Genomic DNA, 27,344 nt, shown 5'->3' with positions numbered 1-27,344 from the left:
GGAAGAAAAATCCTCCTAGCAAAGACTATGCCTTTTCCATCTAACCAAAAAGACAAGGAGGTGGTTTTTATGTAATGGGTTGCCATCTACGACCGGAACTCACTTTTTGGCCTTTGGTGTAAGAACATTTGTACATAATATATATGGTTTCCCATGTTGATCTCCAAAACCCGTTTATTACATTATCTTCTCTGAATTTTATTTTCTTTCATCTTGTCTAAAACTATTGTAAACTTTAATTTTAGAAGTTGTGATTAGTTAAAATAATTCCCAATGTAAGACTTTTAAAATTAATTACATATAAACCCTACCAATCAAACCTTAGACTTTAAATGCAACCTTACACTAAGAGACCCTCACAAAATCAACTAATTGACAAGAGTGAATAAATAAGAGACCCTCACAAAATATAAGACTACAAGTACAATGCAATGCTACTACAAGGTTCTTAGTGACAGGATTTTTTTTGGGTAAGCCTTGTAGCAGCATTTTTATTTCTCAATCTCATCCACACTAGCAGCCATACTTGGCTGCGATCATAAGCCAGTAAGAGGGAACAATAGTGAGAATTTTACTTCACTGATCTACACAGAGACTGTTTCCTTTTCTAGGGCTTCCTTGCCAGTGACACCCTTCTGTAAAGATTCAAAAAACTTTCCCAAATCTCGCTCTGGAGGGGGATTTTCCGGGTCTATCTTGAAAACCTCGCTAAATGCCAATGTGCTCTTAACCTGCAGAAAAACCAAGAGTGCATACAGTCAGAAAATTGTTCACCTTTCCAGCTGCATTGCTTTTTCTTGCCAAGTAAACTGTAAAATCAGTGCTACCTCAAATGTTTTATCACAAGCTGATGGCAGCTCTAATGCAGCTACACAAATCTCTGCTATGTCTTCTCTTGATACTTTTCCCTGAACAGAGAAAGTTTGTTAACAATACCAAATTTGACTCTTCCATATGAAATGTGACTAAACCACATGACACTGAGTGGGTTGCAATGCTGCTACCGTAATGTTATCGCCCTGTTCAAATATGAGATCTGCCCCAGCTGGCTCCTCAGTCAAAGCACAAGGTCGCACAACAGTGTACGGGATTCCACTCTCTCTGAGGACATCCTCCCCCTGAACGGGAAAAAGAAAACATGTGCAATGGATGATGTCAGACTTTTTGAATATTATTAATGGTCAAAGTTTTTGGGGATGATAAGCCAACGGGCATGTAGACAGGGAAACGGATGTTTCCTGTGACAATATCACTTGGGAAACGAGAAACGGCCATGGAAACGGATGGGGTCCTGAAACGGAGAAACGTTTCTAGGGACTGAAACGGCTGTTTCCTGTGACTATGATGTAGACAAATGGACATATAGGGAGGGGAGGTTCCGAGTTCAAACCTCACATGCCCCTGTTGGTATTGTAGCCACTTTGCAACCACAAGTAGTAACGCCTTCAGGCAGGAAGACCAAGCCACCTCCAGGCAGTACTAAATTGCAACTACAACTCAAGGGGGTGGGGATGGCCCACAACCTCCAAAAAAACCAAGAAATTACCTTTAATTTAAAATCCATGATGCAACCCAGTTCTTGGTTCATTCGCACAGCGGGAGGCTGTTTGCTCAGGTCTAGCCCTGGTCGGTTGGGTCTAGTAACACCACCGGAGCTCACATGAACAAACCTGCAGTTTGCTATTTGAAAACAGTTATCTTCAAGAAACAAACTACTAGAATTTGATACAAGGTTATTTTCAAACATACAAGAAGACAGTTGAGGTTGCTGAACCTTGGTGTGATTGGCTCCTTCAGATATGCTTTTATGCTTGCTAATGGTAGCTCAAATGGACCCGGCTCAAAAGTAGGATTGAGATTTCCATCATACTCAAACTTGCTATACATCAACTGTAACATGAAGGGCATTAAGCTCATGACAACAAGATATCAAAGAACCAACAGCTGTGCAAAGAGACGTATATAAAGGACAGTCACCTGTAGAGACACAATGTTATAGGTGACAAAAGGTTCTGCATCACGAACTGTTCGGGCTCTAAACGTGGGAATAAATTCAGTAAAGGGCAGCCGAACCTAGGAAACAGGAAGAAAACATTAGCATAAGAATAATCTCTTCTGCTGCAGCTAAATATGCTTCCAATTTTCAGCTCTAAAATAAATCAAGTCACAAACAAGAAATAATAAATTTTTAAACCAGATTCAAGAGTACACACTGATTGCCATTGACCCTTTTGAGTGTCAAAACTAGCAGCATAACCAAGCGCATCCCAATCTCTTGATGTCCGTACAATCAGTTTGTACCGATGTCCATCACCTTTGAGTTGCAACTCCAAACCCTCATAGGGTGAAAGGTTCTCTGGTGACTCGAAATTCTGACAGAGAAAAGGAATCTTACATAAATTAAACACCATGTAGTGTTGAAAGACAAATCAGAGATGCTATAGAATGCATGACAAAGGTCTTGATAGAGCAGTCATTTGAAAAGCTCATGCATGCAATGATGTTAATTGATATGAACAAGAAGTTTGATATGGTTCCCATGGGCACTTCGATAGATGATGGCAAGAACTATTAGCCTACACATTGCATGACAAGCATGATGGCATGCATAAATGGGCCATCTATGTAGGCAGCATTAGACTATCAAAGGCAATCATGACTAAGTATGCAACATTAAGTTGTCATCATATGCAATCATGACTAACTCCACCGTCTTAGATTTGCTCACACCACCATGTTCATTTTATGCCTAGACAAGATAGCCTCTATGGTAATGGATTCAGCACCAGCTGAAGGCATTGTCACACCTAAGACATGCCGGCTGCTTACCATCATTTTTTACTGTTGATGCAAAATATGTTGTCCCACGCCCTAGAAAAGGCTCATAGTGATTTAGCAAAGAATGTTGCTTTTTTCTTTTTTTTTTGTGTGTGTGTGTGTGTGTTGGCGGGGGGGCGGGGGGGCGGGGGGGGGGGGGGGGGGGGGGGGGGAGCCAAAACTCAGGAAAACGTAGAAAGGATGTTCCCTATCATGTAAACGAGGCAACATATTGAGTGGGTCAGCTTGATCAAATACTTTGCAATCTATGTACCTTCTTGTTATAAATCCTAGAAGTGCTCTGAGTCAAGAAATGCAACAGAATTCACCACATTACTATGCTTTTTTGAATAGATGACCCTTTCCTCCGACACTAAATGAAAGTGTCTCAAGACCTCGTAGCTGGCCTTTTCAAGTGGGTTTAGTGACCTATATCATTAGCCTGTTGGTTGCAACTTGGAGGAAGACTTCACAAGAAATCTGCATGTCCACTAATACAACAGAAAGATATACCAATGGAAAGTTCAGCTTAAGGCTAGTCCAATTGTCACCAACCTATGACATGGATGTCATGTGCATCACTCATGTGATTACCACATGGACATGCTTCCTACTTGCAACTACTTTCTAGGCAAAATACAAGGTAGAGTATGGGCAGATTGAAGCAGTTTTAACAACCCTATAGGCTATTGGAAGTGCCTAGGATGTGCACTAATGGTTGGGACATTTATCGGGTAAAATATGGACACGTTTAATGACCTTTTCGGTGATGTTTTATGTATATATACCTAGATGAATCCAAGAACATGCCCAAATTCACCTTTTAGGAACGTGCATGTTATATACTCATCGTAGTCAACCCACAAGACTATATAACTATCAACTCCATTATGCATAGCATGGACTAGATACTACGACATCCCCACTAACGTCATCGGTGCCCAATAGTGGGTGTAGAACTCTGTATCAAGATATGCTCTCACACACGCACTCCACACACACACACACATAAGAGCATATATTCACACAAAGCCCTTCGTACTGAGTTTCTGTCAAACCTTCGAAGATGCAGGGTAGACTCAGCCACAATGAAGCCTAGCACTAAGGGAAGTAGCAAATAGAAAGAATTAGTACAGTAAATAAGTAGTTGATAGGGCAAATGCACCACTAAAGATAGAAAGAATTAGCACAATATCAACTGGCCGCAACTCGGACGAAAACTTCACAATGTGAAATCTGCATGTCCACTAATACGGCTGAATTATATACCTAGATGAATCCAAGAACATGCTCAAATTCACCTTTTAGGAACGTGCATGTTATATACTCATGGTAGTCAACCCACGAGACTATATAACTATCAACTCCATTATGCATAGTATGGACTGGGTACTACGACATCCCCACTAACGTCATCAGTGTCAAATAGTGGGTGTAGAACTCTATATCAAGATACTAACGTCATCAATGCCCAATAGTGTTTTATGACTTGAAATGGATGACCAACCTGAACCCGCCTACTTGCCAGCAATTTCGTGTATAAAGGCAGCTCAAACTTCATTCTTGGGCATTCAGATATAGAGGTTGCAGAGCCAAGACCAAGGGCATGCAGCCAAGATATCTGAATCAGCAAAAGAAGCTCTGAATCAGCAAGAACCCGTAGCCCTCATGTGTGTCAGAGGATGCACAAGTGGAGGACAGCCAATAACCTTTTTAAATAGCCATGAACCTTCTGGTATGCATCAGTAAATAGGCATGCATAAGTAGGATCTAAGTTCATCTTTTGCAATATCCAATAGATTAGAGTTACATCTCTTGTCTCACTTCTATTGTATGTTTTCTATATAATCCTACACTTTTAATCTAGTTTGCTTAATGTTAATCATATGTTCAAGTCTTCCGCTCTGAGCACTCATTTGACAATGGACCTGCGCATCTTTCACAAGCTTGCAAGCACAAGAGATTATTTCACAATATCAAGTGTAAGAAAGGCTTGATTTTAATTTAAGGAAGATTATTTTGAAATCCTTGCAAGTGAAAGAAAGGACTGTTCTATGCAGAAGTATGATTATATGTAATTAAAATTGTGTGAAGAGCTTATCCGTTTGGTCCATTTATGCAATAAAAACCAATAAGCTCTTCACACAATTTTTATTGCATAAATGGACCAAACGGATAAGCTCTTCACACAATTTTAATTACATAAAATCTTACTTCTGCACAGAACAATCCTTTCTTTCACTTGCAAGGATTTTCCTTAAATTAAAATCAAGCATTTCTTACACTTGATATTGTGAAATAATCTCTTGTGCTTGCAAGCTTGTGAAAGATGTGCAAGTCATTTGTCTATGAAGGCCTAAATGAGAGGATTTGACACGTGCACATTACTTGATTTCGGACAAACATTGCTTCAATTTTTATTGTATGCTTACAAGCTTGGGGACACACGGAGAAGCCATGCATCTAAACAAACACCTATCAATTGTCTTTTGAAGAGCGTATCAGTTTGGTCCATTTGTCTATGAATGCCTACATGAGTGGATTTGACACATGTGCATGACCTGATTTCAAACATACATTGCTTCAGTGTAATTAAATTTTATGTGAAGAGCTTATTGGTTTGGTCCATTTGTCTAAGAATGCCTAAATTCAATGGATTTGGCATGTGCGCATGACCTGATTTCAGACATACATTGCTTCAATTTTTATTGGCATGCTTACAAGCCTTGGGAAACACGGAGAAGCCATGCATTTCTGTGCGCAGCCAGCAACAGAGGAGAAAGAGAGAGAATGTTTGCCCAGTTCTGGCCGTACAGTGCTGTACGGCTGATTCCACTCAGAAAAACAGCAACAGCACACAGCAAAACAGCAGCCTTCCTCCTCTTGAGCTTTTCCACGCTTCTCCTCATGCGCATGAAGGAAACTCCTCTTTTACTCCACGACTCCCAAAAAGGGAAGAGAGAGAGAGAAGAGAGAGAAAACTCCTCCCCAAATTAATCCCTAGGGCCCCAACTTTAATAAGTTCCTAGGGCCACTAAGGCCTAGGGGCAAACTCCAATAAACATTAAAACTTAATGTTTCTAGTTCCCCCCTTCACACCTAGGGATGTCCACACATCTTAAACTCTGTCCGGGCACCCCCCATGTGAATCATAAAATATTCTGACTCTGCAACCACCATGCCCACACTTGTCCTGCTCCATTTTCACAGGGCCATGACATACCCCCCTCTTGAAAGATGGCAAGCGTCCTCGATTGCATTCTGGTGATGCATCAAAATATCCAAAGTGAAATATACAATATGGCAAGATCAGCGTCCCAATCTCTCTGAGCCATACACATGTATCAACATTCACTGCAAACCAATGGCATAGTAATAGTCCAAGTTGTATACCACTGTGAACCATACATATCCACAAAAATCTCCATGTGACTAGTACACATATATCATAGAAGTCCCATAAACAGATGTACTGTCAGCCTCAGTACCTTCGGATGAGATAAAATCTACACCAAGCGACCTCTAGATGTCATCTGAGCCTATCTATATCAAGGGAGTGGAGGTGCTACCCCCCTCTCGAGCATCAGGTAATGCTCCAGACCCATGCTCTGCTGAACCTGAATGAGCCACAATAAGAGTCGGCTCTAACTCAAAGGCATCGAGATAAAGCTGCAAAACCTGAGGTGAATCTGTTAAGTCACCTTCCTCCATCCACTTCGCATCCATCGGTGAATAGTTCTTGAACTTCACAAGATAGCGACGGGAAATTTTACCTCGTACCTTCCTTTCTTTATGTGCCAGTATCTGCTCTGGAATCAGAACCTCATCAAGTTCCTCAACTTCCGGCTGAGCCTCATCTGATACATCCTCAGGCACATCCCCACGGAAAGGTCTAAGAAGACTCACGTGAAAAGCATTGTGAATCCTCCAGTGATCTGGTAACTTCAAACGATAGGTTACCTCACCAATCTTTTCCAAAACCTGAAAAGGCCCATAATATCGCATGCTCAACTTAGGGAATAAGCGCTCTTTACCCTTCATCTTCTTGAGTCTAGCCTTTTCAAAGCGCAAAAGAACCCAATCACCCAATGCAAACTGTAAATCACGTCTGTGACGGTCTGCGGCTTTCTTTTGCTTCTGCTGAGTTTTCTGGAGGGCCAACTTAACTCTCCGATAAGCTTCATCCAAGCTCTCCACATACTGATCAGCCTCAAAGATCTTATCCTTTGTATGCAAAATGGGTGGAACCTTCTTCCCTCCTACAATCTCAAAAGGCGCCTTGCCTGTCGAGCTATGTACAGTGTTGTTATATGCAAACTCCACCAGAGGAAGATACTTTTCCCATTGTTGCTTGTGCTCTGACACATAACACTTGAGAAGATCCAACACTGTAGAGTTAGCCTCTTCTGACTGACCATCTGTCTGTGGATGAAATGACGATGAAAACTTGAGAGTTGTACCCATGTTGTCAAACAACCCTCTCCAAAACAAACTCGTCATCCGTGGATCACGGTCACTAATGATAGACGTAGGCAAGCCATGATACTTGAAGATGTTCGCCATGAACAACTTCACCATATGATCCACTTTAATTGTCTTCCGCACGGGAATGAAATGTGCCTGCTTACTGAACCTGCATATGATAGTCCAGATGCCATCATTTCCCGTTTGTGTCCGTGGAAGATCAAATACAAAATCCATGGCAATGCTCTCCCAAGGTCTATCCGGAATAGGTAAAGGCTGTAATAATCCTAGTGTCTTCTGACGGTCAAACTTTACCTTCTGACATACGATGCATTGCCTCACAAAGGCATCAACATCTCTTCTCAAGGTTGGCCAATAAAAGAAAGTCTCCACTGCTTTGACCGTGGCGTCAATCCCTCTATGACCTGCATACGGTGGAGCATGACTTTCAATCATAACCTTGAGTCGCAATGGCCTGGTAACACACAGTCTGCCATGCATCAATAAAAACCCATCTCTGAGAGTGTAATGCTCATGCCGCTGACCCTCAGACATCTGATCATACAACCTTTCAAAATCCTCATCATGGGCATACTGCTCTTTCATTTCATCAAGCTCATGATGATAAGCAAGTGAAACTGCAGAGACTTGTGGCTTGCGTGACAAAGCATCTGCCACTACATTCTTTTTGCCTTCCACATGCACAATCTGGAAGTGAAACATTGACAAAAAGTTTGCCCAACGCATATGCTTCTCTGAAAGCTTAGTCTGCGTGAGGAAATAACGCAAGGTCTGATGATCTGTCTGTACAGTGAAATCAGCCCCAAGCAAGTAGTGTTTCCATGTAGAAAGAGCGTGAATTACAGCCAACATCTCTTTCTCATACACCTGTAAATGCTTCTCAGCATCTTGCAAAACTCTACTCTCATAGGCTATGACATGTCCCTCTTGCATGAGAACTGCACCAATGCTACTTCCACATGCATCACACTGGACAACAAAGGCCTTTCGGAGGTCCGGTAACACCAATACTGGGTCCGAAGTAAGCTTTTCTTTGAGCTTTTTGAATGCTGTAATTTCCCGATCAGCCCATCTAAACGGAGTTGCTTTCTTCGTCAAAGCATGAAGAGGCGAAGCAATTTCAGCAAAGTGCCGTATGTAACGCCTGTAATAGGAACACAATCCTAGAAAGCTGCGTACATCATGCACGGTCCTCAAAGCTGGCCAATTAAGTATTGCTTCCACCTTTGCTGGATCCATACGGACTCCATGACCAGACACAATATGCCCCAAGAAATGTATCTCCTGCAAAAAGAACTCACTCTTCTTGCCATTAACCACCAACCTATGGTTTCTGAGTTCTGCAAACACAATGGCCAAATGCCTTCTATGCTCTTCCTCAGTTCGTGAATGCACAATCATATCATCAAAGAATGTGCCCACAAACTCTCTATGAGGCCTGAAAATCCTGTCCATCATTCTGTTAAATGTGGCAGGCGCATTTGTCAAACCAAAGGGCATAACCAAGAACTCATACAACCCAAATGTGGTTCGGAATGCTGTCTTATGCACATCCTCGGGTCTAATGCGTATCTGATGATACCCGCTTTTCAAGTCAATACGACTGAAAACTGTGGAGCCCTGTAAGCGGTCCAAGATGTCATCGATCCTCGGTATGGGGAATCGATTCTTAATGGTATTCTTATTCAGCGCCCTGTAATCTATACACATGCGCCAAGAACCATCCTTCTTCTGCACTAAGAGCACAGGTGAGCAAAAGGGTGATGAGCTAGGCTGAATCAACCCCTTATTCAATAGCTCCTGCACCTGACTCATAATCTCTTCCTGTTGGGCTGCACTAACACGATACGGCGGTCTATTCGGTGGAGTACTACCAGGAATCAGATCTATGGCATGATCTTCTGGCCTCTCAGGAGGTAATTCTCCTGGCAATGACTCGGAAAAACAGTCTTGAAACTCACTTAAGAAATCAGCCCTGTCCTTATCTAACATTGACAAATTAGACTTAGACTCATCATCCTGTGCATCCTTTACATAAATCAAGTACGCGGAAAGATGCTTTTTCATTACTGATGAAATCGCCGAAGCGGATACAATAGGAACAGATTCCCCTTTGAGTTTTACATCCAATACATGCTCTTTCCCTCTATGAGTCAGAGTAATTTTCCTATTGTAAGTATCCACCACCGCATGTACCCTGTGGCACCATGGCATCCCCAACAAAACATCACAGCCATCCAAAGGCATGATGAAGAACTCCTCGCTGTCCACATAACCCTGCAAATGAAGCCGAAGCTTCCCAATAATAGGAGTAACGGGTTCTGCATACCCTGGACAAGCCATATTTGCCTCATGTAACGGCCCCATCTCCTCTGCGCGAATCCCCAATCGGCCAGCCAAATCTGGTGAAATGAAGTTGGCTCTAGCACCTGTGTCAAAGAAGATCAAAGCATTCTGATCTCTCACTTTGCCCCATGCCCTGCACAACTCTGTAGCTTCACCACCTAGCTGCTCCCCCACAAGATCAGGAACTAAGCCTGCAGAAGGCTTTGGTTTCTTTGGCTTGGGCTCTCCTTTATTGTCAGGATCCTTTTTGGACGTTCTTTTGGGACAATTGAATGACATATGCCCCTCTTCAGTACAGTAAAAACACTTTTGAGCATCTCTCAAAGCCTGTCTTTCCTCAGAAGTTCTTTTGGGCATTGGCAACTTCTTATACTTTGTCTCTGTAGACCCTTTAGCATCACGAGAAGCATGCCCAAATTTTTCAACTTTCTTGCTCAATTTCTTACTGCCTTTAAATCCAGATGAACCACCTGTGAGTAACGCATTAGCTGTCATAGCATTTTCAATCATCTGTGACATATTCGTTACTCTTGTCTTTATACAATAATCTCGTACCTCCTTGGGCAGCCCACAACAATATTTCTCAACCTGCTCAGATAATGGCACGGCACGATAAGAAGTCACTGGGAGTAAAGCTTCCCAAAACTTCTTGTTATAATCCTCCAAACTATCACACTTTGAAGCATCCAGCTTATGCCATGCGGTCATAACATCCACCTCAAATGTAGACGTGAGCCATACGGAAGAAAAAAACCTGTTTGAATTGTGGACCCATGTGGTGGGTGCTATGCCCTGCAAAAGAAGAGTAGACCACCACTGCAAAGCATTGCCCTTGAGAAAAGTGGCAGCTTTCCTCACCTTAGAGGACTCTGTGTAATTCCCACCAGAAAAAGCAGCATCAAACTGCTGTAAAAAGGTAAGTGCCTTCAATTTATCCTTGGCCCCACTGAAAGTGTCAAACTTCACTGCAGCTCCCCCTTCCTTGTAATCCTTCGCCTTTCCCATAGGCGTTAGATTATCATATGGAAGTGGTTTCGTGAGATTGCTGCCCCCAACATTCATACCCATCATTGGGTCAACATTTCCCATTCCCATGCCAGGCATACCATACATTCCAGCCATGTTTCCATACATTCCATTATGCATACCTGGCTGCATGCCACCAAACATATTGCCTTGCATCCTAGGTTGCATGCCTGCAAACATATTTCCAGCCATACCGGACTGCATACCACCATACATATTCCCCTGCATGCCAGGCTGAAAATTGGCTCCAAAAGGCCCATACATACCCATGCCTCCCTGAGGATAACTCCCAGTCATGGATTGAAACACCGAGCCACCACCAAAATAACCTGGATGCATGTTCTGCTGAGGAATAGGTGGCTGTCCATAGAAGGAACTCTGAGAGTTTGCACCATAAGCATGCTGCATATTTGGAAACTGGCCAAAAGATGGTTCCTGTGGGATGGCACCACTATGACCCTGAGGAAGATTCTTCGAACGAACCTTCTTCTTCTTTTTCTGGGGCTCTGTGCGGGGCTCTGAGCGAGATCTCAAAAATTCAGCAAATCTCTCACTCTGAGTGAGCTGCATAAAAGTGTCCATAACACTAGCCAAGCGATCTTTGAACCGAGCATCATCATCCTCTTTACCATGCACATCTTCTGGCTGTGTTACATCCTCATAAGGCTCAACATCTGCAGCCTGTTCTCCTGCAAAAATATCCTCAGATACATCTCTTTCAGGAGAAGTCTCTTGCTCTTCTTCTTCATGATAGAAGTACTCTTCCTCTGTATCAGACATGATTGCTGAATTTTCAGCGATGGCTTTCTCCAAAGCAACCACGAGCTCACCCCCTTCAGAAAGTTGATGATTGGTCCCGGGGACGGAACCTTGAAACCAGCCTCTGATAGAAAACCAGAGTGCGGTAGGAGCAATCACCCGTCCACTTGTAGTCTAGATGAGAAACAAAACACAAATTGGAGCTAGAGTGCCCAAATCTGAAAACACAGCGACACCTGTTGGCCCCAAAGCTTGGCGCCCCTTGCGGTATTTCTTTATTCAATTAAAATAATATGTATGGCTGAGTACATCACAAAGACCAGCCAAGAGTTTACACCTGTAAGTCCAATCTGACGGCCCACAAATCCTTCTCAGCACAGAGGATCTATGCACACAAATCTGTGTCTTCAAACAACACACTGTGCCTCCCTCTGATCAGCCAAGATCACTAAGCAGGCCAGCCATGGGCATACATCTGGCATAACTCAAGTGCGTGATACATCTTCTCAGCTCAAACATACATGTGCTGTCCAATCTCTGTCTTAATCCCTTGTCAATCTGCCATACCCCTCCTCTCACAAGGAGCCAGATAACACATATCCGCAACAGACATCAAGCAGTAGAAAGAGAGATGGATGAACAGAAACAGAGCTTACCAAGTTCAGCTCGTGAAACAACACTGGAGGAAGCAACAGCACCAATCTGTGCTTGCAGGCACTTGAATCCACAACCCTGCTTCACACATGTGCTTGCACTTGCCTGTATCCTCCTCCTGATGCCCACTCCTATGTTGTCCTTGAAAATACAGATCTGAAAATCAGCACTGTACCCGTCTGTACCGCCTCGGGATACGTGCCAGGCGTTGTACTTGCACAAACAGCCTGCTGTCCACTCCTGTACCAACCTGAACCTGTGTATTCAGGTCTGTCCAGCCACCTGACAAGCGCCGCCTGAAGCTACAGAATTCAGAAAAGCATGCGTCAGCCCTGTCCGTACACTGTACGGCTGTCGTACAGGGCTGTACGGCCTGTGTACTTGCTGGTACAGCCTGTACTGGCCTGTGCGCAGAGTTTCCAGCAGCAGTTTCTGTGCGCAGCCAGCAACAGTGTAGAAAGAGAGAGAATGTTTGCCCAGTTCTGGCCGTACAGTGCTGTACGGCTGATTCCACTCAGAAAAACAGCAACAGCACACAGCAAAACAGCAGCCTTCCTCCTCTTTTCCACGCTTCTCCTCATGCGCATGAAGGAAACTCCTCTTTTACTCCACGACTCCCAAAAAGGGAAGAGAGAGAGAGAAGAGAGAGAAAACTCCTCCCCAAATTAATCCCTAGGGCCCCAACTTTAATAAGTTCCTAGGGCCACTAAGGCCTAGGGGCAAACTCCAATAAACATTAAAACTTAATGTTTCTAGTTCCCCCCTTCACACCTAGGGATGTCCACACATCTTAAACTCTGTCCGGGCACCCCCCATGTGAATCATAAAATATTCTGACTCTGCAACCACCATGCCCACACTTGTCCTGCTCCATTTTCACAGGGCCATGACACCTCTTATGGCACTGGATGGAGTTAGACATAGATCTGCATAGCATGCTTGTACTACCCCCTCAGCATATAGAGATGCATCTTGCCTTAGCACTCCATCCACATCCCCACCCCCCCCCCCCTTATATTGTTTGTATATGGGCTCCGCCGATCCATGATGATTCACAGTTGTATCCAGACACATGCACACTTTTTCTTTTGTTTCTTTTCTTTCGATGACCGGAAGAACACAGTTGTATTATTTTTTGTCTCATAGGCCGACTTTGGCCTCTCGTAGACGTTAATATATCTTTCTTTCTTTCTTTCTCTCTCCCTTCTTCTCTGTGTATGTCTCCCACATGAATAACTCTAACCCTAATTAACTCTCCCATTCAACTGGTATCAGAGCAATCTTGATCCTCTCCCTCTTCCCCTCTATGGCTGCACCCAGCTCTTCACACAATCCTGTGATTTCAACTGATGCCTGTGAGCAAGGTCGACTGAAGGTCAGCTAGGGTTTGTGCAGTGTGCAGTGACTCTGTGTCCCTGCTGTTGAACCAGTCGTAGGCAGCGTGAGCAGCTTGCAGCACGTTGGATCCTGATTTGCCGATCGCACAGTAAGAGGCGTTGGTCCAAAAAGCGTAGCGCTACTAGGCGGAGGCGGCGAAGGCGAGCTCGAGCGACTGGTGGCGTTGAGGCGTTTGGTCGCTAGTCGGCTGGCTACTAGGCGAAGGCAGGCGGGCGTCCATCGAACACGCCTACGAGCGAACCCGTAGTGTGAAAGGGAGGCAGGCGAGCATGGAGCTTTTCGTGCATCCATTCGAGCTTCCCCGTGGCGCCGTGCAACGCTGGCTCTGGTTGGCTCGCTTCTTCAGCCAACACGCCTGTTTATCGGCCATCGCTGCCTGGTGAGGCAGCTTTACCTGGCCGCCTACACGTCGCTGCTGCCTGGTAGGGTGAGAGAGGCCGCCTACACGCTGCCCTGCAATACTGGATGCAGTCGTGGGGCAACGTCAACAGCAAACGTGAGTAGGCATCAACACACGCTTCAGCAGCAGCAACTCCCGATTCAGCAACATCAGCAAGAAGCGCCCCCCCCCCCCTTTTTCTGCAATAGCATCAACACAAAGAAATCCAGCCTGCAAATCAGAGAAAAATCAGAAAAATACCTGAGGTATTTGCTTCAATTTTTTGGAATTTGCATATCCAATTTGCAATTGAGCAGGTACAATCATCAATTGAGCAGGTCAGGTGCCGAATTGCTCAATTTTGAGCAAAATTGGCAAAATTGGGTGACATTGGTCACAATCAGGAACAATTTGCAAGAAATTGGATGTTGAAATTTGGGGCTTTTCATGTAATTGTGCAATTAAGCATTCATACATGCTGTATGATGTGAGAAATCGCACATTCGGGCAAAATTGCAGCAAATTGCAGTGCAAATCAAGGGCCGATTGGATTGATTTGCATGCAGGCAATCGCGTTTGATGCTAGGGCAACGTGTTGATGCCTGTCAAGCACTCAATGTACCTGTAAATCAAGGGGCTTTCATGTACTGGATGTATATGTGGCCAGGGGGAAGCACAGTGAAGACTTTGGATGCCTTCATGTGCGTCAATGTACCATGTATGATCAGCAATTGATCTTAAATCAAGGGGCTTTTCAAGATTTTATGCTTGTTGAGCTTGGCAAAGCAGCAGGCAAGACTTTTATGCCTTGAATCCTCAGAAATCAGCTTGCAGTGAAGGGGCTTTTGCCCAATTTCTGTTCGGGACTGTTGTATGCAGTGGTCAGGACTGTAAAAGTCTAATTTTCACTCATTTGGACAGCCAGGAGAGCATTTATTGCTGTTGTACTTGCTGGTACAGATTTGGTACAACTTTGTGCAAGTTTTGGCATGGCTGCACATTGATTTGAGTGAGGAAAAGGCTCAATTTCAGCTGATGTACTTGCCGGTACAGATTTGGTACATCATTAGTGAGCACTTGGTACTGTTGTACAGTACTTTGGAAGGGCAACAGAGCACATTTAAGGTGCTGTCCTAAATCTGCAACAACCAGATTTTGGTGATTTCATCACATACAGTGGGAGTAAAGTTGCATTCGTGCTTCCGCAGTGGGAGATAAACTTTGGGAGAACAACTGTGAGCACTTTGTGTGCTTTTTGGTGCAGTGTTTGCACATTTTGCAGGGAGTCAGGCATTGACAGGTTGCATATTGCTATGGCAACCACAGGTGAGAGCTCTTCATTGCTTCACATCAAGAAGCTTGAAGGCTCACATAATTATGATATTTGGCAAACCCAGTGCTATAATGTGTTGCTCCAGAAGAAGCAGCACAAGCCTATCAAAGAAAGGGGTGTAAAGCCCGCTTCTCTTACTGCTGAAGAGTGGGAAGATATGGATGAGCTGGCAAGATCTACTATCATGTTGTCTGTGTCAGACTCTTTACTTTTTAGCATTCGTGAAGAGAAGACAGCTTGGGGAATGTGGCAAAGATTGCAGGACTTGTATGCCCAGCAAAGTGCCTCAAGCAAAGTGTATTGGTTGAAGAAACTCATAGGTCTTCAGATGAAGGAAGGGGCGTCTATGGCAGCCCATTTAAATGAGTTTAATGGTATTGTCAGCCAAGTTATAAATCAAAAGTTGGCAATGGACGATGAGTTTAAAGCCACCTTTCTCTTATGCACTTTGCCAGAGAGTTGGGACACATTCAGGACAGCCACTAGCAATTCGAATGCTATGCTGTCATATGCAGATGTGGAAGGTGCTCTTCTTCAAGAAGAGATGAACAGGAAGAACAATTCTGTTGGAAAGTCCAATGCAATGAATGCACGTGGGAGATCCCAGCAAAGGGGTAAAAGCCAAGAACGGGGAAGGAGCAAGTCCCGCTCCAAAAAGGACTTGGAATGCCATTATTGTGGCAAGAAGGGACACATCAAAAAGAAATGCTACAAATGGAAAAATGATCAAAAGGAAAAGGGAAAAGGCAAAGACAAAGACAAAGATGAAGCCAAAGATGTAAAGCCAAAGGGCAAAAGTGGAGTCAAGATTGAAGAAATCAATGTGTCACATCCAGGTGACAGTGAGGATGAGGTCCTATTCACGTCTTCACTTGATGCCCATTCACTTCTTACAGGAGATGGTCATGGTATGCACTCATGGATCATTGATTCAGGTGCCTTCTTTCATGTCACAGGTTGCAGAGACTTGTTTGTCAGGTATACTGCTGGCAATGAAGGAGTAGTTATTTGGGTGATAACCATGCATGCAAGATTCTTGGCAGAGGTGATGTGAGGCTTGTGTTTTCAGATGGCTCACAGCTTATGCTCCATAATGTCAGGCATGTGCCTGAGATCAAGAAGAACCTGCTATCTACTGGACAGCTTGATGATGCTGATTATGTTACCACATTTGGTCGTGGAAAGTGGAAGATTAGTAAGGGCTCATTGGTTGTTGCCAGAGGCTCTAAGGTGGACACTGTGTACTTCATGCATGCAGGTGTTTGTCACCATGCTAATGTAAATGCAACCGAGCTGCCGGAAATCTCTATGTGGCATAGCCGGTTGGGACACATGAGTGTCAAAGGAATGGAGCAATTGTCTCATTTGGGTTACTTGCCTTCTCTAAAGTTTTCAAGTTTTCAGTTTTGTGAGCATTGTATATATGGTAGGCAACTCCAGTGCCCCCACAAGAAAGCTCTTGGACAGAAAGATGCTCAGTTAGAGCTTGTGCATACAGATGTATGTGAGATGCCTCAGCTTTCTTTGGGAGGGGCAAAATATTTTGTGTCTTTTATTGATGATGCCACACGCAAGGAGTGGGTTTATCCTCTTCGTTTGAAGAGTGATACATTCTCAGTGTTTGAGAAGTTTGTTGCTCTTGTTGAGAATCAAACTGGCAAAACACTGAAGGCTTTGCGTTCCGACAATGGTGGAGAGTATATGTCCAAACAGTTTCAGGACTTTTGTGATGCTAAAGGCATCAAGAGGGAGCTCTCTACTCCTTATGATCCTCCACAAAACGGGACAGCAGAGAGGATGAACAGGACCATTCAGGAGAAGGTCCGTTCTATGTTGTCACATGCTGCGTTACCTCATGGTTTTTGGGCTGAAGCTGTTATGACAGCCGTTCACCTTATAAACAGGTCACCTAACACGAGGCTTGGTGGGAAAGTGCCAGAGGAAGTATGGACAGGGAAGCCTCCGTCATACAAGCACTTGAGAGTGTTTGATTGTGTTGCGTACGTGCACATACGCAGGGAAATGCGCAACAAACTTGATCCTAAGTCTCACAAATGCATATTCCTAGGATATGGTGACAGAGGTGAAATGGGATATAGACTTTGGGATCCCGTGAATAGAAAGATTATACGCAGCAATGATGTCATTTTTGATGAAACATGCATGTATAAGGAGCCTGCAAGGCAACAGGAGCCTAGCAGAGTCATCTTTGATGATGATGGACATCATGGACAACAACCAAGGGCTGTAAATCAGCCATTACAGCAGCAAAACCAGCCCTTAAATGGTGCTGAAAATGGTCCAAATGGACAGCCAGAGATGGCAGAAGATATCCCAATGGATATCCCACAGTTAGAGGAGATACCGGGCATGATATTTCAGCCTTATGGCATGGAACAGGAGCCACCAATAGGTGATATGCAGGCTGGACAGCAACCTGCAAATGATGGTCATTGGGTACGGAGTTCCACCCTCCAGAGCCCCTGACAGGTTTGTTCCAGGGGTTGACTACTTGATGCTCACTGACTGTGGGGAGCCCTCATGTTACAAGGAGGCTTTACAGAGGGCAGATAAGGCTCTATGGGAGCGTGCCATGAAGTCAGAGATGGATTCTCTGCACAAAAATGGAACATGGAAGTTGGTGCATTTGCCTACAGGCAAGAAGATTTTGCCATGCAAGTGGGTTTACAGGCTCAAAGTTACACCAGATGCAAAGCCAAGATACAAAGCCAGGTTAGTGGCTAAAGGCTTCAAGCAGGAATATGGTGTGGACTTTGATGAGATCTTCTCTCCAGTGGTCAAAATGACCACACTTAGAGCTGTGTTAGCTTTGGTTGCGCATGATGATCTGGACTTGATTCAGATGGATATGGAGACTGCTTTTCTTCACGGTGATCTCCATGAGGAGATATATATGCAACAGCCAGAGGGTTATGCAATGAGTGGAAAGGAGAAGCTTGTATGCAAGCTGAAAAAGAGTCTCTATGGGCTCAAACAGGCACCAAGGGAATGGTATCATAAATTTGATACATTCATGAAATCCCAGGATTTCAGGAGAAGTGACATAGATCATTGCTTATACACCAAGAAAGCTTTGGATGGCAGTCTATTGATCCTCATCTTGTATGTTGATGATATGTTGATTGCCGGGAAATCTCGTAAAGAGATGGATGCCTTGAAGAAGACGCTACATCAAACCTTTGATATGAAGGATTTAGGTGATGCAAATCACATTTTGGGTATGCGGATACTTCAGGACAGAAATCAGCATGTGTTGTATTTGTCTCAGAACGAATACATTGGCAAAGTTTTGCAGAGGTTCAATATGGACGGGGGAAAGAAGACTAGTACTCCTTTGCCTCCATATGTGAAACTCAATGCTATGGACAGCCCACAGTCAAATAGTGGCAGGGCTGATATGGCCAAGATTCCGTATGCTTCAGCTTGTGGCAGTCTCATGTATGCCATGGTTGCTACTAGGCCGGACATTGCATTTGCAGTGGGAGTGGTTTCTAGATACATGGCCAACCCTGGCAAGAAGCATTGGGAAGCAATGAAAGGTGTCATGAGATACCTGAAGGGCACACAGGATATGTGCATTTGCTTTGGCAAACAGGATGCATTAGTGCATGGTTACACGGATTCGGATTATGCCGGTCATCCAGATAACCGGAAGTCTACTACCGGTTATGTGTTTACATTCACAGGAGGTGCTGTGTCATGGATATCCAGGATGCAGAAGTGCACTGCCTTATCTACTACAGAGGCCGAGTATATTGCAGCCACAGAGGCTTGCAAGGAGGCATTATGGCTATCTCGGTTAGTGGTTGATTTGGGTTATACAGGGGATATTCCATTGTTGCATTGTGATAGTCAGAGTGCCATCCAGTTGGCAAAGAACCCTGTCTTTCATGCAAAGACGAAGCATGTGGATGTGAAGTATCACTTCATCAGAGAGGTGATAGAGAACAAGCAAATTCAGCTTGTTAAGATTCATACGGATGACAACCCGGCTGATCTGTTGACAAAGAGTTTGCCTCCAGAGCGGTTTGCTCATTGCAGACACTTGATGGGCATTAAGGGCACTTTGCCTTTAAGTGGGAGGTTGTTAGGGTAAAGGCACTATGCCCACCCTTATAGTGTGTACTAGCCCATAAGTTATAGTACATAGTACACTTAGTACTTTTAATGTACTAAGTACACTATGTGTACTAGTGCAATATACATGTGTGATAGGGGAGTCACACAGTCAATGCTTGAGTTGACTTATCCCCACAACTCTCTCTCTCTCTCTCTCCCTTCTTCTCTGTGTATGTCTCCCACATGAATAACTCTAACCCTAATTAACTCTCCCATTCATACAGGAGGGATGCGCATGAGTGGCTGCTTGGCGATTAAAAGAAGGAGAGGCCTTCTGAAAGGCTGACAAACAGCAGCTGTGGTTGGGGTTTAACAGAAGCGAAACAAAGAGCAGATGAGGAGCCGGGAGAGATTGTGAAGGCTGGTTACTGCTGAGTCGTGGGGCAAGTGCTTGCCGGCTGGTATCGTGGAGAATTTCAGGACTGGCTGAAAGCTGTGCTGAGAGAAGTTACAGATTCCGATGGACACATTATCCTTTTCATTGATGAGAGACATACTGTGGAAGGGGCAGGTGCAACATACGGAGCCAAAGATGCAGGAAATCTGCTGAAGCCTATGCTTGGTCGAGGGGAGCTGAGGGACGGCACCAAAAAAATAAAAAAAGGAAGAGAAGACGAAGATTTGGGTTGGTGTCTTTGGGTGGGCTGCCAGGCTGCCGGATCACACCCAAGGCCTGTTTGACACTGTGTGAGGCCGGAGGCCGACATGCCTGGGCTTGTAATAGTTTTCTTTCTTTTATGTGTCTTCCCCACAGAGGGGTTCTCACTCTTGCATGTATCCGATCAATGAGTTAAGAAGAGATAGTTGATGTGCTTCCTATTTCTTCTGTCTTGATGGTGTGTGTTTGAGAGAGCAAGTGTAGGAGGTATTTGAGAGATTTCAATTTCCAGCATCGTGCTGGTGGTGCCCCTGGGTTTGTGTGTGGTTTCTGAGGCTGCTGGGTGGGTAGCTACAGGGGCCTTCTCGTTTTCCCAACCTCCCAATACCATCATAATGTTTAGCAGAGGGGGATGTCATGTGCAAGACATGCACATACTAATCCTAGGGCTAATCCTGAAGAGGCAACAAGATAGAGAACCAGATTTTGGAGCATGTGTTGCTGTTTTTGGCAAGGGAATAACTGGTGGTGGACAAGGGGTGCTGTCAGCCAGCGCATGAGAGAGAAGAAGACCTGTCGGCTGCAGCAAAGTGTGTGGAATTTGTCCAGGACCTGGCTGACCAGCAGTCGGCCAGTCCATCAATTTATTCCAAAGCCTATAAAAGGCAAGAGTGCTCATTGTTTAGATCATTCAGTCCAGCCATGGATTGGGTCCTAGATTTAGGGAGAGATTAGGTTTTATACCTTCTCATGAAGGCAGTCAAGGGCTGTACAATTGGCACTACCTTTTTGTACACTATGAATATACTGAATACTCAGTTATATATCTCTCTTCTCTATCTTCTACTTGTGTTTTGCATCAACATGTTCCAAGATGGTGTTTACGGCTGAAAGAATACTCCCAAAGCTTCCGCATGTCACATTGGTATCAGAGCTTCAGGCTGATTCTGAGATATTGTTGCTGCCCATGTCACACCCACCCCTTACTGCATTGCAAGTGGATGAAACCATACAAGAACCATCTTGATTAGGAGAGAAAAACTTTCCATTGCTCTTCCCTAGAGGATGCAGCAACAAGTCTGTTTAGACGGGCTCGACTTTGGATCACTGGGATGATGATGTCCACACACACCCCCCCTCCCCCCCCCCCCCCCCCTTCTCCCCCTTTTACAAGGGGGCTGAATAATGATGCTCCATACCACCTTGGCCCAGGCTGTCAGGTCCATCTGTGACCAAGGGGGCTGCCCCAAACCTGCTAGCACAAGAACATGTGGCCCCAATGCTTTTCTCCTGATCAAACATGATAGCATTATTACCTGCAGTCTCTATGCTCTTCCAGGAGTCCATGCCAAGATCCATTCTGCAAAAAAGGGCACCATACATCGCTGCCTGGCGTACCACAGTGTCATAGAGCCAACACTTGGTACAAGGCTCCTCCAAGTGGGCCTAAAAGCACTACCTCTCCAAGCGTGCTAGGGATGCATAGCCCCTAACAAATCAGGCCTCAGTGGCCGCTGTCATGCAAAAGCGTGGTCCCGTAAATGTCACCCTGAGGTGCACATACGACTTCACAACCCCTCAGCTGAATTTGATATCAGGACTATGTCATGTGCATATAACAAGATGGGCACTGCCACCAGATCCAATGGTGAGCCTCTGCCTCTCCAAATCTGTCCATGAAAGCTAATATCTCATCAATGTACAGGCCAAAGAGTGTGGGCAGCCTTGTTTGACTCCACTAGTGCTGCATATATCCCCTGAGCCCTCCTAGTGCCCGAACCCTACCAGTCACCCCCTCATAAAGAGAAATCACCCCCCATACCATATCATGTAGGAACTGAAGTCCTGCAGGCACCCCAGTAAACAGAACTGAGGGACGGAGTTGAAAGCTTTGCAGATCATAATAAAAATCAAGATAAAGTTTATATGTTTGTGAGACCTCTGGTTTGATACTTGGGAAAACTCAAGGTTGAGGTCACTACTCAGTTTTGTGCACACACACATGCTATAAGCTCCACGTTGGCTTGACTAGGTAAGATCCACTGCTCAGACATACTTCGAACATAGAAATGGAAACATCATTACATAAAGCTCAGTATACCAATAAAGAGAGAACGAAACAGGATGTTTTCAGCACTTTCGACAATTTTAAACAAAGTTGCTAAGCTTCAACTTTTCATAAGCTGAAAGCAAGTTTCTATGTATCACTACGACCAACATCCCTCACCTTTGTGCGAATACTAGCAAAGCCACCATTGTTATCAGTTGATACAAATCCTGCAAAAAGTTCAACACCATTCTTATGAGTCACGTTGGTTACTTGATACAGCTGCGAGCAATAATGCTGGATTTAGATATGAACCAATCACCTTTGAAAAGGCCAATAGCACCACCCTCTTTGCCACCATTCAAATCAATCTGAAGTGAGCTTGCGCTTACACCACCCATCACCACATCATCCAGTGAACCCCATGCAGGGCCTATTGGAAAACCGTTGGCTACTTGTGCAGAACTGAAGTTAGTAACTATTTTTAGAAGTGTTGCTTTAGAAACCCAATTTTCACAAACCCTAACAATCCATCCTACCAGAAACACTGAAGAGAGTCTTGCCCTCCCGTAAGCCAAGATGATCTTTGACAGCTTCAATTAAATTCTGCATTCCATAAAATTCCACGGTTTCTGGGGAATCACCTTTCACCTGTAAAACCAGCATTTATTAGGCCCGCCCATGAATCCTACAAACATATAAAATCCCATGACATTAGCTGATGTAATCATAGTCATAAGAAATGTTACTATGCCCTTGAAGGCATAGTAACATGGAACGTTGTTCCATAGCCTTGGGAACAATGGAACGCGCTCCATAACCTGTGTCGTTCCCATTCCCGTTCCGCAAATGTGCATCCTTGGCTAAAGGCATTCTGGGTCTAATTTTTTAGTAAATGAGAATTTTTGTATTTTTCTATGATCATATCATATCATATGAGAGTGGTGTATAACCTTGCATCTAAAAGGATTGGCAATATATGTCCTTGCATCTCCTTAGCTTGCAAATGGTAGCCATATGGTGATGACGTGTCATTGCCATTTTCTTTCCGGGTTCCGTTCCCATTCCAAAACAGACCCCCGTTCCATCTGTTTGTTCCTGTTCCATGTGACTTTGCTCTAAGGACTTTGGCTAGGATCTCCACCTGCATCTTGATTTTAGGAGGCTCGTGGCCCTAGAGTATGAGATGGATCTTCATGGAGATGTAGGCTCGTGGCTTTAGCCCTGCATTGGAGAACAGATTTGCGGCCAGTCTCTTGCGTGCTTGGGATCACCTCAGGCTGGCCCTTCAACAGTCCGCTCCTGCTACATCTAAGGACCGTCCTCTAATAGCCTCTGATCTGGAACCCCCTGATCTGTTTGCCCAATGTTCACATGCTGGGGGATCGCCTGCTCATATCGTGGGGAGCTTTGCGCATGGGACCCGCTAGGTCACTTGGAGATTGTCTTACGTTCAGATAACTGCCCCCTGAGGCCCAGGAGAGAAGCCTTACTAGGATCCGGGCTAGGGACAGACTTAGCCTCCAGACTTAGCCTCAACATCGACTCTTCCATCCCTGCAGAGTGGCAGACTCCCCCCCCCCCGCCCCCCCGCGGTAGTGGTTGGGAGTGTTCACCACACATGATCTACCTTTGGCAGTCCACGGCGTGGATTAGAGCTCCACCTTACTCACTTTCTCTATTGGACCTCATTGCAGACTTGAGAGAGCAAAGCCCCCCATGGAGGATTTGAGGGGATGCACCTTGCAGAGGGTGACGGTGATTGGTTTCTATGCGCATGAGTGGCACATAGAACTCCACCGGCCAAGGTGGCCAAAGAGAGATTCTAGTGTTTGTGGATTTGGGAGGGCCGTCCTCTCACACGCCTCCAATGGGACCAGAGGGAGTGGACATGGCATGATCCGGATTATAGGGAGGAGAGTCCTTGTACCCCCCTTTTTTGCCTACACTCCACGGCTCGGCTGTAGGATTCAGATGTCAAAGGTTGAGGGCAATCGTGCAAGCAGCAGGACACCAGTAGTCCCAGGGCCTCCCTCCTCAGTTTCTCTCAGATTTCTCAAAGAGGCTCTGGGATAGCTTTTGGCCATGAAAGATCCCTCTCTTTCTATGGCAGCTTGCACATCGGAGCTTGGTGGTTGGCACTTGGCTGGCCATTGGAGGAAGGCCTTCAGTCTGTTCGAGGTGTGACCACCCTCGGGGGTCCCAACGTCAGGGATCGCACGAAGGCTCAACAGGTTTGACAGCAGAATCTCCACGTTTTCACTATAAACCAGGCCCCCTCCCACACTATTACGTGGGACACAGTTGCTTGGGCCATTGAGGCCGAGGCTGTCATGTCATATGATGAGGAGGGTGGGCGACTAGCCCTTAAGGTCTCTCACCTTCGCAGTTCGGTAGTGTTGGTCCCAGCTCCATCAATTGGTCACTGGACTCGAGGATCTAGCCAGAGATGGGAGATTTGCAATAGTATTGTTGAATAGCATATCTGGAGAGCTCGATGTAGCTAAGCCATCGAAGGTACCCTCACCCCGCTAGTGGAGTCCATTCGGAGCATCTGGCTCGATATCAGTCATACCCTTCGTGAACAGTGGGGGACGCTTCAAGGTGGTTCAAACCGCATGTAGAGGCCTTCATGAGGATTTGGGGGGCGTCACAGTCCCTTTCTCACTGATAGTGGTGGTGAGCCCACTTGGCACTATAGACCACCTATGTGGTTGTTTCCCCCTCCCCCCATTGTATGATATAGCCTTCTCCTCCTAGAGCAGCCAGCCGGAAGAGGAGCATCCTCCCCCCTCTTTATTTTTTTTCACTCTGGCTTCCCATGAGGAGCCAAGTTTGTACTTACCCATTATGGCTATTTCTCTTGGTAGCTAATAGAATGATCTTTCACAGGGAAAAAAAAAAAATTCTTTCTTGAGGTATGCAACTCTCACCTCATTCTTTGCTTGATACATTGTTTCAAGAACATCCCATGCACTCTGTGAAGTCTTGCATGATCACATGTGTGGAATAATGGATCTCTTGACAAACAAAGAGATTAAAGCCATGGCCTCAACATCACATGCATTGAATCTTCTTTTTTCTTGAGTGGTAGAAGCAGATGCTGGAGCTTGCTAAGCACCTCTGCCACAGGAGTGGCACATGTAATGTTTGCAAGACGAGCATCATCACAGTTAACAAACCCCACAGACCCTTGGCCCCCATTAAATTTCTAACCATAAAACTCCAAAGGGAGTAGTTGTCATCAATCTTGTTGTCCTCTTGAGACAAGCCCCAAACACATCCCTTGCATTTTGTGCCATTACTTCACGTGTTCGGAAGCAACACACACAATGTCTGTACTACTTTTGCCAAATTTCCTTTGGAACTACACACTGCCTTTTTAAAAGAGTTACCTGCACAAAAGTCATGTAGGGAGTAAAATCAACAGCTCAAAGAAAAATGAACGTGTAACTTTGTTATCTTTTTTTCCCGAGAAAGAGATCCTTCAATTAGTTAAAGAAAAAACAGCCACGAGGGGCTAAATACAAACTCGCCTCATATAAGGACAGGAAACAAGTGATCATAAGGGGAAGAGATGCTTCGCCTCCGGTTGGCCTCTCTATGAGGAGAAGGCTATCTTATACACGGGGGGGAACAACCACATAGGTGGTCTGAAATGCCAAATGGGGTCATCGCCCCTATCTATGAGGAAAGGACCAAGCCTCCAAAGTCTCAAGAAGGCTTCCCGCCGCTTCCGCATGCGGTCAGAACCTCCCTGCAGCTTCCCCCGCTGACTGCGGAGGGTGTGAATGATGTGTCGAGCCATATGCTCCTGATGGTCTCAGCCAGCGGAGTGTGGGTACCCTCGATGGCCTTGCTACATCTAGCACGCCAGATGTGCCAGGCTGCTATGCTACTGCAAATCTCCCATCGCTGGCATGAGCCTGGTCGCTAGACACCTGCAGGTGGGGTTGTGCCTAGTACTACTGCAATACGATGGTGGGAGACCTAAAGGGCAAGGCCTCCCCTATCCTCCTCATAAGTCCTGACCACTCTAGCCTCGGTGGCCCAAGTGACAATACCCCAAGTGATGATCCAGGTCGATGCCTTGTCCATAGCGAAGATGCAGAGAATCCGCTGCCAAATCTGTTGAGCCTTCGGGCAATCCCAAAGGCAATATCACTGAGACTCCTGGGTGTGGCCGCACCTCGGACAAGCTGCTGACCGACCTCCAACTGCCAGCCAAGTACCAACCGCTAGACTCCTGTGTGCCATCAGCCAAAGGAAGAGAGTGATCCTCCTCGGCCGAAAGCTGTCCCAAAGCCTCTTCCAGAAATCTGAAAGGAAGCGCTGTGATAGGCCTTGAGACTGCCAGTGTGCTACTGCTCCCGGTGTGCCATCTATCTCCGGCATCTAGATCCTACGGCCAAGCCGTGCTGTATATGCAAAGAAAGGGGCATCCAGAGTCTCCACCCGATCTGTGGGATCATGGTAATTTTGTTATCTCAAAGTTGAATGCCCTGATTTTTGCTGAAATTGCAAAAGGCCCCATCTTGAAGAAGTGTGCAAGTACAATAGGTACAACTAGTACAGATTCCACAAGTACATTTGCATACGAATTCTGCAAGTATAGTCACGTACAAATTTTGCATGTACTGACATGACAATACAGGCAGTATGGATAGCACGGACGGCAGGTACAGTCACCACACGAGGGTGTATGGGTGGATACGGACAACACGCAAGAATGTACGGATAGGTATGTGCGTTGTGCAGGTGTAAACCTTGGGCTCTGATACCACTATAGGGTTGGGCTTAAAGCTAGAGGGTTATTGCATCCTTTTCTTCAAATTTTTGAGAACAAGTTGCTAAGTGTCGTAGTTGACCAATTGACAAAGATGGCTAGATTTATCCCTACCAAGACATCAGTAAAGAGTCATGAGTCGGCTCAACTCTTTGTGGATCAATTGTATAAGCTCTATGGATTGTCTAAGAAGATTGTTAGTGACCACGATCCCAAATTTGCTGCACAATTCTAGCAATCACTGTTCTCCAAATTGGAAACACGTTTAGGCATGTCATCTTTGGATCATCCCTAGTCACGTGGCCAAATAGAGAGGACGAGACAAACTATGGAGGATATGCTGAGGACATGTGTCTCCAAGAGACAATCTGAGTAGGAAAGGTGTCTTCCACAAGTTGAGTTTTCTTATAAACAGTAGGCATGTAGCCCATTTATGCTTATGTACGGTTATCATTCGAAGTCGCCCATTCATGCAGGGCTACGGGGGGTCAAGTTGCGATCAACAGTGGATTTCTAGCAAGATATACAGAATATGCTGAAAGTTGGAAGGGAAAGCAAAAAGAGTGCTCAAGACTG

At 45.2% G+C, this 27,344-nt stretch overlaps 1 protein-coding gene across 3 annotated transcripts in view; it reads right to left on the bottom strand.

Moving 5' to 3' along the window:
• Positions 1–239: 239 nt before the first annotated feature.
• The window catches only part of LOC147617358 (NAD(P)-binding Rossmann-fold superfamily protein), a 59,376-nt gene continuing 32,271 nt past the window's right edge, over positions 240–27,344 (bottom strand). For 2 of the 3 annotated variants that reach the window (XM_086777002.1, XM_086777004.1), the window contains 10 exons: positions 22,522–22,633; positions 22,305–22,433; positions 22,163–22,212; positions 2,214–2,372; positions 1,978–2,073; positions 1,775–1,890; positions 1,547–1,670; positions 1,005–1,118; positions 828–908; positions 240–731 (listed from right to left, as the gene is read on the bottom strand). In XM_086777002.1, the coding sequence (XP_086633128.1) occupies positions 585–731; positions 828–908; positions 1,005–1,118; positions 1,547–1,670; positions 1,775–1,890; positions 1,978–2,073; positions 2,214–2,372; positions 22,163–22,212; positions 22,305–22,433; positions 22,522–22,633 (1,128 nt within the window). In that variant the 3' untranslated portion in view covers positions 240–584. The remainder of the gene's footprint in view (positions 732–827; positions 909–1,004; positions 1,119–1,546; positions 1,671–1,774; positions 1,891–1,977; positions 2,074–2,213; positions 2,373–22,162; positions 22,213–22,304; positions 22,434–22,521; positions 22,634–27,344) is intronic. The other variant, XM_086777003.1, reaches the window with a different exon arrangement.

Source organism: Cibotium barometz, chromosome 37, assembly GCF_041138505.1.
Source record: "Cibotium barometz isolate CiBa-2024 chromosome 37, ASM4113850v1, whole genome shotgun sequence".
Lineage (NCBI taxonomy): Eukaryota > Viridiplantae > Streptophyta > Polypodiopsida > Cyatheales > Cibotiaceae > Cibotium > Cibotium barometz.
Note: the sequence above shows the minus strand (reverse complement) of the source record. Positions and strands in the feature narration are given on the sequence as shown.